Source organism: Microtus oregoni, unplaced genomic scaffold (genome assembly GCF_018167655.1).
Source record: "Microtus oregoni isolate MIOR12 unplaced genomic scaffold, Mior012 000002F_ref0000024, whole genome shotgun sequence".
Lineage (NCBI taxonomy): Eukaryota > Metazoa > Chordata > Mammalia > Rodentia > Cricetidae > Microtus > Microtus oregoni.
The window spans coordinates 54,502,262-54,520,894 of record NW_024543061.1 but is presented as its reverse complement, the minus strand read 5'-3'; the positions used below and the strand labels follow the sequence as shown (position 1 = coordinate 54,520,894).

The window sequence follows — 18,633 nt, the reverse complement described above, 5'->3', positions numbered from 1 at the left end:
CAAGCGCTCGCAAGTTAGGGGCGGGGCCACAGACGCGGTGGGGGGGGGGTGTCGGAATGGTGGGCGGGGCCAGAAGGAGGGGCGGGGCTGGGGAGGCCGGGCTCTCCGGCTCTGGGATTTGTTCCTTCGGGTTTGTTTCTTTTCCTTAAAGGTAGCCCTGGAACTCACTATGTAGACCCAGGTGGTCTCGAACTCAGAGACTTCCCGAGCCCAGCGACTAAAGGCATTTGGTTTTTCTGTGACAAGATTTCCCTATGTAGCCTAGCTGGTCTGGAGTTCGGCGTAGCAACCAAGCTGGCTTCAAAGAGTGATCCTCCTGCCTCTGCCTCCAGAGTGCTGGAATTACAGACGTGAGCCATCAGCTTGACCTCGCCAGTTTTTTTGAGTTTACTTAGATTTCATTTCTTTCTTTCTTTCTTTTCTTTTTTTTTTTTTTTTTTTTTTTTTTTTTTTTTTTTTTTTTTTTTTTTTTTTTTGTTTTTCGAGACAGGGTTTCTCTGTAGCTTTGGAGCCTGTCCTGGAACTCCCTTTGTAGACCAGGCTGGCCTCGAACTCACAGAGATCCGCCTGCCTCTGCCTCCCGAGTGCTGGGATTAAAGGCGTGTGCCACCACCGCCCGGCTTTAAATTTCATTTCTTAAGATCTCCACGGGTTTACCATATTCTCCCTCTACTATTATTTAAAGTTTTTCTTACCGAAGAATTTGTTTCAAACTACAAGTTTTAAAGTTCCAGGAAAGTACAAAAAAGGCAAAACTTTCCCTTATTTCCCATCAGTTTTGAATTCTCAAAATACAGAATTATCAGTTTTTGTTTCCTGTCAAAAGTTCTTATACACGTTAATAAATTCTAAACTGTTTTATCTTCCTTTTAGACAGAGACTATCACATAACTCCCATTGGCTTGGAGCTCAATATGTAATCCAGGCTGTCCTCAAATTAGTGGCAATCCTCCTGCCTCTGCCTCCCAAGTGATGACATTTTAGGTAAGTGCAACCACACCTGGTTCTAAGCATTTGCATACAACTACATCAGTGGTCACTCACTACCATTTCCATAGGCATTTATGGTGGAAGTAAATGTCAAGGAAAACAGCAGGTATTGTATTTTATCCACTGTCTATTATCCAGCTATAGGCTGACTGGTCCAAAGGCATCTGAATTCAACATTTCTCCCAAACCACCTGAGTGCCTATCGACAGACAGCAAGTGTCACAGTTGGAATCCCACCTGGCTCTTTTTTCAGCTAAAACTTCAGATTCTTTGAGCTTTTTTTTTTTTAATATAGTGTGAGTGTGTGTGTGTGTGTGTGTGTGTGTGTGTGCATGCGTGCACACACACACACACACACGCAGGCAAGCATGTTTATGTGTGTAGACAACAAGTTCATCCAGGTGCCAGTGAACAACAGGAGTTGGAGCTTCTGTAACTGGAGTCACACGTAGTTGTGAGCTGTCTGTTGTGGGTGCTGGGTATGGAACCTGGGTCCTCTGTAAGAGCAGCCCATGCTCTTAACCACCAAGTCAGCGTTCTCTCTCTCTCTCTTTCTTCCAGACAATTTCTCTGTGCAACAGCTCTGGTTGTCCTAGAACTTACTTTGTAGACCAGGCCAGTCTGGAACTAAGAGAAATCTGCCTGCCTCTGCCTCCTGAGTGCAGGTGAAAATGCATTATTATGGGCTGGAGAAATGGCTAGTGGTTATGACTGTGTACTGCTCTGAGCTAGCTCAGTTCTCAGCACCCACATCGGGTGACTCACACTCCAGGTCTACAGGAGCCAATGCCCTCTTCTGGCCTCCACAGACATATGTATGGTCCCCCTGCCCAGACACAAACACACACAGGATTTAAAAATTAAAAAAAAATAGGGCTGGAGAGTTGACTCCTCAGTTAAGAGCACTGGTTGCTCTTGCAGAAGACTCAGGTTTGGTTCTCAGCACCCATGTGGCATTACACAACCATATGGAAATTCAGTCTCAAGAGATCTGATTGATGCTTTTGTGACACTAGGCACACAGGTGGCACACATATACACCTGTAGGCAAAGCATACATAGAAGATAATAAAATAAAAAAATAAAATTTAAAGAATAAAAATAAGGACTAGAGAGATGGCTCAGTGGTTAACAACACTTACTGTTCTCTTGGAGGAAAAGATCAGTTCCCAGCACTTAAGTCAAGTGACTCACAAATGCCTGGAAGTTCAGCTCTAGAGAGCTGACACTCTTCCGGTCTCTGCAGGCACCTGCACATGCACACATACACACATGCACACACACAAATCTTTTTTAAGATATGGAGGGCCAGTCAAATGTCTCAGTGGATTAAGGTGCTTCCCACAAAGCTTGACCTGAGTTTGGTCCCTGGAACCCACAGAACTGACTCTCACAAGCTGCCCTCTGACCTCCACAAATGCACCATGGCCTCACATGAACACACACACACACAGTACACAACTTTGTCGAGGGAACTTGGTCCTCCTGCTCACAAACACTGGAGAAACAGGAGTGTTAGTCACGCATGGGTGTCTCCTCAAAGGAGGAAATAAATACCTAACTTTCCACTCAGCTGGGAGTGGATGTTGTTAATGACATAGTGACCTTTGTTATCTGGAAAGCAGTGATTCTCACCCTAGTGGTCGAAAGACCCTTTCACAGGGGTTGCCTAAGCCCACCGGAAAATACTTACATTATAATTCATAACAGTAGCAAAAATTCCAGTTATGAAGAAGCAATGAAAATAATTTTATGGCTGGGGTCAGCACAACATGAGGAATATTAAAGGGTCGCAGCAGTGGGAAGGCTGAGAACCTCACCCAAATACCCCAGAACATTACCCCAGACTCGCCCTCCCTAGACCTTTATTGTAGATTTCTCAGTCAATAGAAGCCATCTTTAGGCTGGGCGGTGGTGGCGCACGCCTTTAATCCCAGCACTCGGGAGGCAGAGGCAGGTGGATCTCTGGGAGTTCGAGGCCAGCCTGGTCTACAAGAGCTAGTTCCAGGACAGGAACCAAAAGCTACGGAGAAACCCTGTCTCGAAAAAATCCAAAAAAAAAAAAAAAAAAAAACCAAAAACCAAAAAACCATCTTTAGGAGAGATGTTACATGTACTTTAGCCTGCTGGCCTCTATGCTATCTTATTCAGAGACCACACCAGAACCCAGGCTCTTAAGCTATAGAACCCATCTTCATGGTAAAGGTCACATATACTTTAAATTTCCCATATAATTATGCTTCTTTGTGTATCAGGGATTGTATTATACCAGGAAGCTTTTTTTTCCTCCAAATTTTACTGTTTAAATATGCTTACAATTAGTAGGGTGGTGATGGTGTATGCCTTTAATTCCAGCACTCGGCGGGGTTAGAGGCAAGCAAAGTTTGAGGCCAGCCTGGTCTACAGAGCAATTTACATGACAGCCAGGGCTATCACAGAAACCCTGTTTCCAAAAGAAAATGAAGTTAAAAAAAATAAATAAAACACTGAATATTCACATATGCTCTCATCAAGAGAGCTTTTTCTTGCCCATAGAGCCCATCGTTTTGCCCTCTCATTATCTTGTGGTACAGTCCCTATACACAATAGGAACCAGGGGCTATTAAGCCAACTGCAGAGCACCAGGTAACGAACACAGCTTTAGAAGTGTTCCTCCATCCAGGTGGGAATGAAGACACGGACTCGAGTGTCTGGTAAAGGCGTTCTATGATGAGCTCACACTGAACACTGCAGAGAACTTATCCCATTAGGACACCAGGTGGCGCTCTCTTTTGAGACAGGGTTTCTTGGTGTAGCTTAGACAAGGCTGGCCTCGAACTATTTTTTTAAAGGAAAACACTGGTTTAGGATCCCTTAGGTAAAACGCCTGGGATCAGAGGGGACCCAGGTTTAATCAGTTCACAGCCTGAAGTTATTTACACTATTTGTGTATGAGCATGTGTGCAGGCCAGAGTGGACCTTTGTTATCTTCCTCTCATTCTGTTTTTTTGTGATGGTCTCTGAACCTGGACCTGTGATTTAGCTAGACTGACAGGCAGGCAAGCCCCAGGAACCCTCCTGTCTGCCTTCTCCGCTGGGATTATAGGACTACACCTTGCCTGGGTTTTATGTGGGTGCTGGGGATCCAACTTGGGTCTCCTTGTTTGCACAGCATGCTCTTTACCTCTTCCCAGCTCCTTTGTAGAGATTTTCTGCCTGTTTTAGCTATAACTTACCATGTCCCTTTCCTTTAAGTAATGGACTATAAAGAACTCAAGTTTCTCCAAGAAGTCTCATGCAGGGAAAGGGAAAAGAATGGGGTCCTCATGTCAGTCGGCAGCGAAGCTTGCCTCCTGGGAATAGCCCAGCGTTGACTTCTCAGACCACCTTGCAGGAGACCAAAGCCAAGAGAAAAACCAACAGGAACCATCCCTTAACTGGAACTGTGAAGGATACCTTTTATCCTTCCCTTTGAGACAGTCTTTATGTGTAGCCTTGTCTGTTCTGGAACTCTCTTTGGACCAGGTGACTTGGAACTCAGAGATCCACCAACTTCTGCCTCCCCAGTGCTGGAATTAAAGGTGTGCACCACCACGACCAGCCAAGGTATACCTCTTGACAGAGCCTCATGTCAAAATCCTAAAGATGAACTAGGCAGGTGTGCTGCTGTACCTTTAGCTCCTCTTCCCAGGGTGGCCACATTGAGTAAATCTTTTTATACTTTCCCCTATCACCTAACTAGCTTATTAGGACAGGGAAACAGTTAGCTAGTTAAGAGCTGCCAGGGCCCAGGCTCTGACCACCACCACACAGAAAGCTTTGGATTTTAGAGAACTTTGGATCAAGGACATTCAGTCAGTACTACTTAAAATGTCTAAGGTCTAAGCAGGTTTTCTGAAAACACATGAAATACAGCACAGCTTGAACCCTTCTGGTATGGTTTATAAGTATCCATAGCAACATGCCTTCCTCAAAGCATCCAGCTGGGTTAGTCCAGAGAAGGCAAGTCAGGTACTTTTTAGGTTGCACATACTCTGAAAATGATCCAATTAATCCAGGATGAAGTGTGGTGTGAGGGCAGCGAGCCAGGAAGCCTGGAAACGCGGGCAGCACTGTAGTATTTGCTTGAGAAAATGGTTTTTACGTTCTGCATACGTGCACACTCCTGCACAGGAATGCCACACAAGCACATCAAGACCAGAGGATGGATAGTCTGCAAGAGGAGGTGATCTCCTTCCACCGCCTGGGTCCTAGAGATGAAAGGGCTCAGGTTTGGAAGCAAGCACGCTACCTGTTGAACCATCTCACAAACCTCAGCATTTGCTTTCATAGGAAGTATGTTTAGCTTGTAGCTTATAAAACTAGTAGTCTATCCTGGGTGCAGTTAAACTGGGAAGATGATATTTCATTCAATACTGTATCTTTATTGGAGTCTAACACACCTATATAGTAAAAGTCCTTCGTAGTATCTGCTGAATGGCCAAATGGTTCCAGGATGAATCAGTTCATGTGCCCAGACAAGCACTCTGACAAACAGCTCCGGCTGCAGGTGCTGTCAGAGCGTGTTCCTACGCACCACACTGAACAGTAAGCCCGTCTCTAGGTCCTGATGTCACACAATCACAGCAGTCAGGTAAAGTGGAGTTTATTAGGGAAGCACAAGAGCCATAGATACCCCAAGTGACAGAAAGAAAACTGAAAATGTCCCTTCAAGCCAACTGGGGGCCTGGCTTTGACCTCCCAGAATAAGAAATTGGTGGGTTAGTAACAACATTTTTTGGCAACCACACTGCAGGGCACAAGAGTCTCAGTCAGGACGGCCCCCACTTCCTGTCACGGGCGGAGAGAAGATGGACTGTTGACAGCCAGTGCAGAGGGAAGTCTGAGAGAAAGAGACTGAGGCAGGGAGGACTTAACAGAGTCCCGGCTCGCCTCTGAACACCTCAAACACATTGACAAGTAGTTCCAAACAATGTTACTGAAAAGGGGAAATGCCTAAAGATGTTTCCAAGAGGTTCCCTGGACTTCTTCCCCATGCCACATCACATCCCGGGTGCATACAGCAGAGCCCAAAGGCCACTTTTGAAAAAAGAAAAACAAGAAAAAGCCCTGTTGCTCTGTAAGAAGAGGGGGAGGCGCAGAAGGCTGCTGGGCCTTTCCCACATGGCCAGAGTTCTGTACAGCGACTCCCAGCAGCAGTGTGGCACAGCTCTAGGTGAGAGTCTCACCCTTTGTCACCTGTGAAAGGAAAACTGACATTTAGATAAAATGCAAAGGAACTAAAACCACTAAAAAATAATAATAATAATAATCCTCTTTTGGATCCTATGCAGTGAGAAATGGAAGTGGTAGTAGAGGCAGCCCCAGAATCCCAGACACCTAGTTCCCGGCAGAGCACTAACGTCTGTAAGCCTGTCCTGTCTCTAGGTAGAAATATGCATTCCCTCTGGGTCGCCTGGGCCATACTCACCCTCGCTTCAATGTACTCTATTCTCCGTTCAAGGGCTGTCAATTTCTCATTTAGTGTTGCGAGTCTTGAACGACAAGACATATCTGGTAAAAGGAAACTGATGTTCAGGATTAATGTCATTCCAAACACCCACACCCACACAAACCATCTGAACTGAAAAGGAAATTTATCCTTCCAAGTACACGTTGGGACTGGGGATATGGCAAGAAGCATTTTTGTTTGTTTGTTTGTTTTTTTGTTTTTCAAGACAGGGTTTCTCTGTGTAGCCTTGACTGTCCTGGACAAGAAGCATTTAAGGATCAACTACTCAGATTTTATGTAACATCTGAGTCCACAAATGGCAGAGAAGAGCCAACACCAAGGGAGACCTGTGTCTTGCCTCATAGCCAAGGATGGTTGCAGTGATCCTCCTGTCAACCTAAATTTATGCAACTTTAAAAAGTTACTAAATTTATGGGAAATTGTTAAAGCAGCAACATAAAACTAATGTGCAAAGGACACAGACGGCCGTTCATCCAGGAGCAAACTTAAGGGTCTCAAGAGAAGCAAGCAAACGAGAAGCTCTTCAACCTAAGGCAGGGTGTAGCTCAACAAACCCCCCAGAAGTTAAATTAGGGCTGTGCGCTGAATCACCACACTGAGGAGTGCAGCTATTTCACGGGGCTGAGTGGGAGTGGGTTCTGTTCCCTGGTATTACAGGCACCACACATAGCTAGCCTGGAAAGAGACTAAAACTCAAAATCTGAGTGTGCTTTCAGGCTGGGGTTACAGATTAATGGAGGAGGCATGTCCAGTATTACTCCAATACTCCAAGTTCAATTCCCAGCACTGCAGCAGTGAGGGGGAAAGGCCAGAGGATGCAGCAGAAAACAAGGGAAGGGTGGGTGAGGGAGAGGAGCTGCAGAGAGGAAGGGAGTAAGGAAGGAGGTGAAGGACAGAGGGAGAATGTCAAAAGCCCATGCCATTCATGTTGTCTTGACCCTGTCTCTCTGCCTCATGCTCACAGATCAAGTCATCAGCTCTCAGCTCCTACTGCTCCAGCACCATGCTCCCTATCATGGATGGTCACAGACTCAACCTCTCGAACTGTGAGCCTCCCAAAAAATTCTTTCTTAAGTCGTCTGGGTCACGGTGTTTTGTGACAGCAATTGAAAGGATACAAGTTGGTATCAGGGAGTGGGCTATCAGAGAGGGACAGGCTTGATCACACTGCTTTTTGGAGAATATGGAAGATTTTAGGATAGAAAAGTGCTGAATACTGTAAGCAGGGTTTTTTTGTTTTTTGTTTTCAAAACAGGGTTTCTCTGTGTAATAAATAGTCTTAGCTGTCCTGGAACAGCGTGTAGACCACGCTGGCCTTGAACTCACTGAGATCTGCCTGCCTCTGCCTCCCAAGTACTGGGATTAAAGGCGTGCGCCACCACTGCCCAGCTCGTAAGCAGGTCTTAATGGGCCCCTAATGCTCAATGCACTGAAGCATCCTAATAAGAGCCTGGATGACCGAGACTATGGAGGCCCAGCGTAAGAGGTTTCAAAGGGAAACAACAGTGTCCAGGGTAGAGACTATTCTTGTGATATTTTTGCAAAGAATATGGCTGCTTTTTATCCTTATCCTAAAAATCTGCTAGAGGTTAAACTGAAAAGTTTTGGACTAATTTCTTTGGCAGGGAATATTTCAAGACAGCCTAATAGCAACTTGGTGGTGTGGTTATTACTAATTACTCGTTTGCAGGTCTACAACAACAACAACAACAAAAAAAAAACAAAAAACAAAAACAAGCAGGGCAAAGAGAAATACAAAATATACAATTTGTGAAGAAAAAGATCAGTAGGAAATTTAATGTTGGAGCCAAGGCCTGTGCTGAAAGAGAAAAGAAGTCTGATGAGAAATGGAATAAGGGAATGGACACCCTTGGGGCCCAGACCCTACCAAGTTAATCCTGCAATTTACAAAAGAAAAGGGTGTAAGGAATTTCCTGCTCCTAAGAGGCAACAACAAATCAGTTTATAATAATGGAGGCCTGGCTCCATCCCCAACAGGCAGCAGAACTTGGTAGGATTTGGCCATGTGGCTGTGGCTAGAATCGTGAAGGATAATTGAGAAAACGAGCCGTGGAATCTTCCTCCACGATTGAGGAGAGCTTCTGAGGCCAGGCGCGTGGTAGGGAGTCCTTGCGTGGTAGCTGAGCTGCCATCGTGTGCAGCTGGGAAAGTGAAGCCTGGACGGCACTGGCGATTCTAGGATGTGCTAGAGCCGTGGGGTATCTGCTAGAGCGAGCTGCAGACGGAGCAGAAAGAGCTGGAAAGAAAGAAGTGTGCTGCAGTCAGAAGTGCAGCCAGCAGTGCTGTAAGGGAAGAACCATCTAAGACCTCTGATGTAAAACACAGAGATACAGGATTTGGAGTCTGCCCTGCTGGGTTTCCATCTTGCTTGGCCCAGCATTTCCACATTATGCCACTGATCCTCTCTATGGAAGGGCAACACAGATTCTGTGCCATTACATGCTGGAAATACATAAGGTGCTTTTTTTCCTTTCTTTAATGGGGGTTAGGAGATTGCCTCGAATCTCTGAAGAGACTTTGACTTTTAAACTATACTGAGTCTGGAAAAGACTATGAAGACAGTTTTTTTTCTTTCTTCTTTTTTCTTTGAGACAAGGTCTCCCTATGTAGACATGGCTGTCCTGGCACTCTATAAACAGACCAGGCTGGCCGCCTCTTGAGTGATGGGATTTTGGACTAAATGCATTTTTGCATCATGATATGGCCACAAGCCTATGGGAGTTAGAAAATGGAATGGCACTCACAGGCTCATATATTTGAATTCTTGGTAAGAATTAGGAGGTAGAGCCTTATGGGGGGGGGGTCACTGGGGAGAGCTTTGTTAGCTCTCTCTCTCTGCCACCATGTTCCCCACCATAATGGTCATGGACTCAAATTCTTTGGAACCATAAGTCCCAAGTGAACTCTAAATTAAAAACTTTCAGCCGGGCGGTGGTGGCGCACGCCTTTAATCCCAGCACTTGGGAGGCAGAGGCAGGCGGATCTCTGTGAGTTCGAGACCAGCCTGGTCTACAAGAGCTAGTTCCAGGACAGGCTCCAAAACCACAGAGAAACCCTGTCTCGAAAAAAAAAAAAATTTAAATTAAAAACTTTCTTTTATAAGTTGCTTTGGCCATGCTCTTTTGTTACAGCAATTGAAAAGTAAGACAGCGTCTTATCATCTGAGCTCTTGGAGGCTATGCAGTTATTTCCACTGGAAAACACTGCTTCAACAATATCTAAATATCAAAAAGAGGGCTTTCTGAACTAGAGAAAATTCAATCAGTATCAAGCACATAATGGAACCAAGACTCCATCCGTGAAAAGCGGCCTTGACTGTTTCCTCTGTCTTTTCCTTTTTACCACCTCTCCCGGAATATAACCTAGTCTCCCCTAAAATACCTTCTTCTCTGCTGACTCCTCTACCTGAGACCATTAGACCTTTTCTTCTTGGCTGTCCCCAACACAGGAGACAAACGTGACGGCTACTTCCTACTACCTCCTCCACCCCACGTTTCTACTCAATAACCTTTACTTTTTAGGTCTCAAGCAGCTGTGATCCCTCTCAACACTCTCCCACAGGATGACTCAACAGCGAGCGAACAACTTTCCCTCATCTCTGGCTGGCTCTGCAGAAGCCCTTCAGCACTCGCTCTGAAAACCCTTCTCTACGCTGACCCGGCCTCAACTTTCACCTCAGCACCAGCATCTTGCCCATCTAAACATTCTTCTTCACCAAGACGTGGCTAAAAGTTTGCCTCTGAGCAGTCTTACCAGACTTACACAATCCTCTTTTTTTTTTCTGAATGTCTCCAAATTCTTAAGGATGGATTTCTCATTCTTTGGTTTGCCACTTTCCCCATTTTGGGTAAATAGTTAAAAAAAAAGGGGGGGGGGCGGAGAACAGGCTGAGGAGATGCCTCAGTGGTTAAAGCACCTGCTTGAGGGCAAGAGTTTAGACATTGAGCAAGCCATGTAAATGCCATGTGGGCACGGTGGCCTGCCTGTAATTCCAGCCTCAGAAAGTTGACAAGATCCTCCTCAGAATAAGTTAGCTAGCAAGACTAGCCATGAAATCCCATCAGCGAGCTCTGGATCTGACTGAGAGAGACCCTGCCTCAGTGAGTAGGTGGAAAGCAATGATGATTCCCTTGTGCATGTGGCATGTGCTCACATGCAAAAACAAACAAACAACTACACATATCTAGACAGACACACGAAGAATGGTGTGTGTGTGTGTAAAATAAGGATGTATATTTGTTACTTCTGTATAAATATCATAAACAAGAGTCCCAGAGAGAGAGGGATGGGTTGATAAAGCAGAGTTTCCAGGGGACCCCTGGTGTCAGTCTGATCTCACATCCCAGTATTTGTTCACCACCCAATCTCTCAAACTCTGCATCTTTCCCTTGTGGTTCCCATGCATTCTTTCTCACATTCACCCATTCCCATTCTCCATGATCCTTCCTCAAACTTAGCTTACTGACATGTAGCTCACACACCACATTCACCTGCAGAGTGTAGGCATCATGGTCACCAGTTCACTTGCTGAGCGGAACAATCATTACCATAATCTATGGATCAAACTCTGCATCTTTCCCTTGTGGTTCCCATGCATTCTTTCTCACATTCACCCATTCCCATTCTCCATGATCCTTCCTCAAACTTAGCTTACTGACATGTAGCTCACACACCACATTCACCTGCAGAGTGTAGGCATCATGGTCACCAGTTCACTTGCTGAGCGGAACAATCATTACCATAATCTATGGACAGCAATCTCACTGTCTCCAAGGGAAACTTCATATTTAGTATTTTTATTCCCCATTCTGCTTCCCCAGCCCTGGAAATCACTACTGGGCCAAGCGACCTGTGCGCTCTCGTCGTTTTCCTTTCTCTCTTTCCTTTGGAGGCAGGAGATGAGTCTTAGTCCACTGAAAACACTATCACTTAGCTCTGTCTCCAAATGTTTTTATTATGTTTTTCTGCTCAGACAGGGCATGTCTATGTAGTGGCCTTCACTGGCCTGAAGCTCACTACCTTGGAACTTACAAGCACTTCTTGCTTCCTGCACCCAAGTGTTAGAGACAGAGGAGTGTGCCACCATGTTTGGAACTTCTCCCTTTTTAATTTTTTTTTTTTTGTTTGTCTTAGGTAGCCAAGGATGGTCTACACCTCACTATGTAGCTGAAGATGACCTTGAACTTCTGATCCTCTGGCTTCCACTCCCCAAGTATTAGGATTACAGGTGTACAACACAATGCCTGCTGGTCCCTCCTTTTTAAACCTTACTACTATTGCTGCCTCCCCTAGTTCCCAAGTCTAGCTTACACATGACCACCCTAGCGACCTCACTTTTCCTAGAACACTGCCACTTTACACTATTTCACACTTTTGTGTACATGTGTTATGTGTGGCGCGGCACGTATGCAGAGATCAAAGGACAACTTTTGGGAGTGGTTCTCTCCTTCAACTACACAGATCCTGAGACTGAACTCGAGTCATCAGGCTCAACAACAAGGACCTCAACCCACTGAGCCACCGCACCAGCTCGACTCTACCACTTCTGTCAGGACTAGCCAAGGGCCCAGATTTCCATTTAGTATGGCGTCTGGAAGTTCAAAAGCAAATAAATGTATCTCTGACAACTGTAATTCCTGTGAGAAGAGATACACAGAAATGATGGGAGGAGAGATGCAGGGAGAGCTGTCAATCCCAGAGAGCTGTGCTGGTCTACCCGTCAATCTGGTAAATCAATCAGAACCCCAAACAATACTCTGGAACTGGCATATATGAATCAACACTGTTGAAGAAGACAAAGTGTGCAACTCCAGACACAGGCTCTGGAACACGCCTGAGTTAAACACAAATATGGTTCATAGGCTGGGGTGTAGCCAAGGGTAGAGTGCGGCATCACACACGTAAGGCCCTGGGTTCCACCCCAGCATCCGCCATTTTAAACAAGAATAGTAGGGAAGTATTCAGCAACTGGATGACTAGAGACCCTGAATTTAAGTGTACTTTGTTACAAAGCACTGAAAGTGCCAGGTTCATCAGGGGGCTTGCTAGCATGTCCACAGCTTCACTGCTGACAATACGAACACAATTCCCTCTCTAAATTTATTTTTCAGGTAGGATCTTTCCTATGCAGCCTGTGCTGGCCTGGGACTAGAACCTACAATCCTTCCGCCGGGTGCTTTCCAGGCACTGGGAATGCTTCACTTCCCAGCGCTCAGCTACACCTGGCTAGCCTTTCTGGACTATTTCATACACACCTTTAGCACAAGAAAAATTGGTACTATCTCAAATTGTCTCCTGGGTTTTTGTTCTTGTTGTTTGTTTTGTTTTCCAGGAGAGTGTGGGGGAGAGTGTGTGGAGGAGGGTCTATTCTATTTCCATATATAGTTCAGGTTAGACTGGAACTCACCATGTAGCCCAGGGTGGAAATCCTATCTAGCCTTCTGAGTGTCAATACACCTGACTCTTGTTTTGAAATCAAGTTTAAGTTCTTGAATGAGTTTTTGGGAGTGAAGATTTTGAAATCTAGAAAGAAATGTCCCTGTTCCTGCTTTACAAGTAAGGAAATCTCTGGTGCGATGTCTGTATTAAATGTCTATAAATAACATTTTACAGAGAACAAATTTGATTTGGAACTTCTGCTGCATCCTAAATTGGGAAAATAAGCAGGAATCCAATTTTTTAGTAGCAACAAGAAAGGCCTACATGGCTGTTACCTTGAAGATATTAAGGACCCAGTGTCTGGAGTCACTACTAGGTGGTTTTAAAAACTGTTGAAGTTAATCCTCTCAAGAAAGGCATAACTAATTAGAAGGCAGACCCTCATTATGATGCACAATTAAAGGCTAAAGGAACTTAACTGTTAGCTGAGCCTTCAGGCAAGTTCCTGATTGACAAGCTCACGATTCCTTACAGAGACATCACTTGGCTGAGAAGCTCTGAGTCCTAGAATAAAGCAGTCTGAGGCTTGCACTGCTGACTGAGAGGAACTGCAGGGGATATGCTGTCCTGTTCTACACCCTTACCTCTCCCCCGCAGTTCTGGCGTACTTCCATGAGGTCTGAACTGCGTTTATGATGACCTAAGTCAGTGGACAAAGGTTCTACAGTTTACTTTGAGGAGGCATTTGGAAATTGCAGCAAACCCAAGTCCCTGCCCTGACACAAGGTAGGTAACCATGCCTCTGGAGGGAGAAGGAACTATTCCTTCAATGGCTGAACAACTTTCACTCTTGGAATTCTAGCTTGTAAGCGGGAAGTCACAATCAGTGTCAGACAACCGCCTAAACCTGAGGCTACACAGATGGTGACACACAGTCACACCTCACAGTGCTCTGTACTTTGGATTGTGTGAGGTTTCTAAAAAACATTATCAGACTATATCTAGGTCTGTATTTTTAGATGGGACCTAAGCCTAAGCAACACGGTGAAACTTTTTTGGGAAAAAAAAAAAAAAGCTACAAAAGAACAGGGTGTGATGGTGCAGGACTTTAATGCCAGAACTCAGGAGAGACAGAGGACCAGGAGCTTTCTGACTGGTCTACAACAATTCCCCCCCCCCCATATATAGTTCTGACCAGCAATGGTAGTGTACACCCATAATTCCAGCTCTCAGGACAAGGCATGAATATTCAAAGTTCTAGATCATCCTGGATACTTCAGTGAGACCCTGTCTGAGAAATTCTGTCAGAAATAACACATACTTTCTTGGGGGTGTACATGTGAAAGGTAAATATGTGTGCACTAAATGTAGCTTCTATGCAGCTGGGCATGGAGGCACAAGCCTATAGTCTCAGTTAGATGAAGCAATACTTGGACCTGGCCAGGGGTTAGAGGCCAGCTTGTTACACAACGAAATCCCAATTGAACACCAAAATAATATACAAGCCGGTAACAGACTGAGAAGCATTTGTGATCTTCTGGAACCCCAACACCAACAGACCCCCTCCCAAAAAAAAACAGTCAAGTGTGGTAGTGTACACCTTTAACAACAGCACTTGGGAGGAAGATCTCCATGAGTCTAAGGCCAGCCTGGTCTGCACAGTGAGTTCTAGGCCAGCCAAGGCTATAGATTTTGTCTCATAACAAACAAACAAACAAGCAGAAACAGAAGCCTTCAGATTTTGCTAGTTCCATGGCAGTTATGTAACCATCGAGGAAAGGAAAAGCTTCCTAATGTAATTCAGTCAGAATGAAGTTGTTATTACCGAGACCCAGATTTCAAACAGTGAGAAGTTACATCACTCTGAAATTCTGGAAAGCAGCCCTGATTTAACTTGGGATTCTGATGCTTTACTGATTGAACTGGCATCAATACTTTGGTTAGACACTGTTTGGACCTCTGATATTAACTCCTTCCTGACAGATAAATGACGTTTTCTAACTGTGCTTGTTAAAACTTTCCAGGTGAGTCATTTTCTCAACTCTCCACTGCCTCTCCAGACTAAGCCAAGCTCAGACTTATGATTCTATCCCAGGGAATCCTGTCCCCTAGCCTAAAAGACTTGGGTTTTTGGAGGGATTTTTGCTTTTCTGTTGTTGTTTTTCTGAGACAGGGTCTTATCCTTTAGCTAGACTGGCCTTAGGCAATCCTCCTGCCTCAGTCAGGTGGTATTACGGGCGTAAGCCACCACACCAGACTATCTGAATTTCTTTTATTTGATACTTCTTTGAGGGAATGCTAATCAGTAAGGAATGCTGCTCTTAAAAGATGCCCAATACCCCAGTTCTCTGGCAAATAGGGTAAATAGATTATGTGAAGCAACACTACCATAGCTTACACGGAAGGCAAACAAACAACTCCAAGTACAGTTTGGAGGTAGAGCGCTTCTAGCACTCACAAGGCCCTCAGCTCAACTCCCAGCACCGCCACAACAGAACCTCCCTAGGAAAACTGGACTGTGGGGAGCAGGGCAAAGGACCAGTACTTCCAAGATGTTGTAATCTAAAAAGTCCTCTAATGTCAGCACCTAACTGTAACTCCACTCAATCACACTCCCTTCATTTACATTCCCTAAATAAATTATTTGGGGGACACATGAACTCTCTTATTGACTGGAGTCCTCCACTGTAACCTCCTAACCTCCACAGCAACTTACGGGTGTAAAGCTGTACAACTGACATATACATTTATGTTATTCTCTCATTAATTGGTATCTTTAACCTCTATTCCCTGTTCAGGAAATCCATGTGAGATTATAATCCTAGCTGGACGGTGAAGGCGCATGCCTCTTTAATTCCAGCACTCAGGAAGCAGAGGCTGGCGAATCTCTGTGAGTTCAAGGTCAACCTGGTCTACAAAAATGAGTTCCAGAACAGTGAAGGCCCTAGCACAAAAAACCAAAAAGATTATAATCCTATATACTTTGTAAGTACATTTTAATTTAAAAAGAAAGAAAGAAAGAAAGAAAGAAAGAAAAAAAAAGGGAAGGAAGGAAGGAAGGGAGAGGTATTCACCAGATGTGGTGGTCCATATCTCTAATCCTAGCTCTTAGGACACAGACCCAAGAGGGTTGTTACAAGTTAGTGGTCATCCTGATAGTAGAGTTCCAGGCCAGCAGAGAGTGATAGATACTATGGGGAGGGGGTAGTAAGGCACGAGTATCAAGAGTTCTAGCAATTTACTAAGACTGAAAACAAAATGGGATGGGCACCATGGGGTGGGGGAACAGGTTAAGATCTTCTTATTTATTTATTTTTTTACTTTCGTTGTATGCAAAGGTGGTGTGGGCATGTGCCACGGCAGCACTATAAGGTCAGGGACAACTTGTGGGAGTTGGTTCTCTGCTTTCGTCTGTGGGTCCTGAGGATTCTATTCAGTTAAGTTGCCAGACTTGGTGGCCTTTTCCTGCTAAGCCATCTCACTGGCCAGAGAGAACTCCTTTGAATGCAGAAAATGGTTTATTTTTTGTGGTTGTTTTGATTTGGCTAGCCTCAAATTCATGGCATTCTTTGTGCCTCCGCCCCCCAAGTGACAAGATTACAGGTGTGTGCCACCAAAGACAGCAGGAAAGACTTCATACATGTTTCTCCCCACATGGGACCTGTGTAAGAAGTAACTAGACCTGCTGATTTTCGCTTTGGTCCTCCTGCCTGTTTTCGGAGTGCTGTTATTCAGAGACCTAGTGTATGCATGCTAAGTGTTCTACCAACTGGGCATCCTCGGCCCTTAATGACACTTTTCCATTCAAAACCAAACCTGTTTCCTTTTTAAGGGTTGGGGAATGGGTCCCGAGCATGCTACCCAGGCACCCTATTTCTTGGGCTACACTCCATAATCGAAGCTATTGCTCTGTCACCTTCCTGTATACTAACTTAGGACTCATCAGTTCTCTGGATAGAAAATGAAAACAATCACTTCAATTTAAATTTCCTTCAAAACACAGCACTGTCACCCAGTTTGGTCTAAACTGCTGAAAACTGCTAATCAGTCGAACCAAAGCGCCCCAGTGGAAAACGATCGCTAGGTGCCATCTGCATGTCTTGTGTAAGAAAGTCTCTGATGGAAGCCTTCCCGAGAACGTGAGTCTGTGACAGGTTTTCTGCCCAGAAGGCTAGGGACAAATGCAGAAAGAAATGAAGACTGTCACCAGTCACACCTACGAGAGATTTTGGAAAAGTAGACTCTGCTGAAAGTGTCTGCCCTGTTAGTTCTGAGGAAGCAGACAGAAGCACCCAGAACACCTACCATGAAGCGGATACAGGGCTACAAAAGGCATTTCCAAGGCCCGAGAGGACCCCAACCCTCCTTCTGACCTCACCAAAGGGAGCCGGGGGCGGGGGGCAGGGGGTGAGCAGGAGCAACAGAAAGAAAGCATTTAAGGGGTTTCGGACTTTCCCCTAAAGGAGATGGAGAACTATCAGGAGTCTCTAACTGTAAACGTGACCGTGACACGGTTGCGCACTGTGTGCCAAGTGGGGACTGGCGTGGAAGCGCAGCGCAGACCCAGGTCGATGATGGATGGATGGGCCTAGGAGGCTTGGGCAGTGGGCGCGGGACCTGGCAATGGGCAGGGTAGTCCCACCGAGACCGCCTAGTGAGGCTCGGGGTGAGGGGACTGGGGCCGGCGGGGCGCGGAAGAAGAAGGGAGCAGCCGGGACTGGGCGCCGCCGGCCGCCGCCAACGCCTCCCTCCTCCCAGCCTCCCCAATTCGCCCGCTGACCGAAAGAGTTGAGAAAGTCCGAGATTTTCTTGATGCTGCTGGTGATGATCTCAATGTACTCCCGATTCGCCCAGTCCTGGTGAATCTCCCGCTGCACCGGATCCTCTTGTCCCGCCATGGCAGCCGCCTGAGGAAGAATGACTGCGCAGGCGCAGGCGCCGCGGCCTCTATAGGCCGCCAGGGCGCCTGCGCCACCATCCGGAACCCCGTGTTTCGAACCTGAGAAGGGCCCGGCGGAGTGGAGCGCAAGCGCGGAGTAAGAGCCCTTCGCTCTGTGCTATATCTTGGTTTGCAGAAAACTAGAATCACCCGCTCGCCAGGCGAAGACCAAGACCTCGTCCCCGACTGCTCGCCCAGCTCTCTTGACCCCGTGTCGGCAGAGATGGGCCCAGTCCTCGAATACTGTTTTGTTGGGTTTTCGAGACGGAGTTTTTCTGTGTAACAGCTTCAGCTATCCCGGAACTCACTTTGTAGACTAGGCTGACCTCGAACCCACTTGCCTCGGCCTCCAGAGTGCTTGCGATTAAAGGCATACCCACCACGCCCGGCGAATCTCGTTTTTTTAAAAGTGCATTTCATGCTTGGGTCTGTTCATTCTCGTTTTCTTTTTTAAAGTTATTCATATTTGTGTGTGTGCATGTATATGTGTGAGCGCCTACCGGGTTCTAATCTGATGGAAATCAGAGGATAATTTGTAGGAGTGGGTTCCTCATCTTCCACCTTGTGGAGGTCAAACTCAATGCCATTGTTTGCTGAGACCCCCCTGACTGAATCTCCCTGATTAAAATGCCTTTCAACAACCTGGTAGGATAGGCTACATGTGTGTGTGTGTATGTATGTATGTATGAATATATATATATGTATATATATGTGTGTATGTATATATATATAGCCTGGTCTACAGAGTGAGTTCCAGGACAGCCAGGGCTACACAGAGAAACCCTGTCTTGGGGGGCGTTGTGTGTGTGTGTGT

At 45.8% G+C, this 18,633-nt stretch overlaps 1 protein-coding gene across 1 annotated transcript; it reads right to left on the bottom strand.

Moving 5' to 3' along the window:
- Nucleotides 1–5,598: 5,598 nt before the first annotated feature.
- On the bottom strand, nucleotides 5,599–17,817 carry Brk1 (BRICK1 subunit of SCAR/WAVE actin nucleating complex). Its single transcript, XM_041679090.1, has 3 exons — nucleotides 17,661–17,817; nucleotides 6,440–6,522; nucleotides 5,599–6,207 (listed from the first exon to the last, which is right to left on the bottom strand). Exons 1-3 carry the CDS (start codon nucleotides 17,776–17,778, stop codon nucleotides 6,181–6,183), a joined length of 228 nt encoding a protein of 75 aa, XP_041535024.1. The 5' UTR covers nucleotides 17,779–17,817; the 3' UTR covers nucleotides 5,599–6,180.
- Between the last annotated feature and the right edge of the window lie 816 nt (nucleotides 17,818–18,633).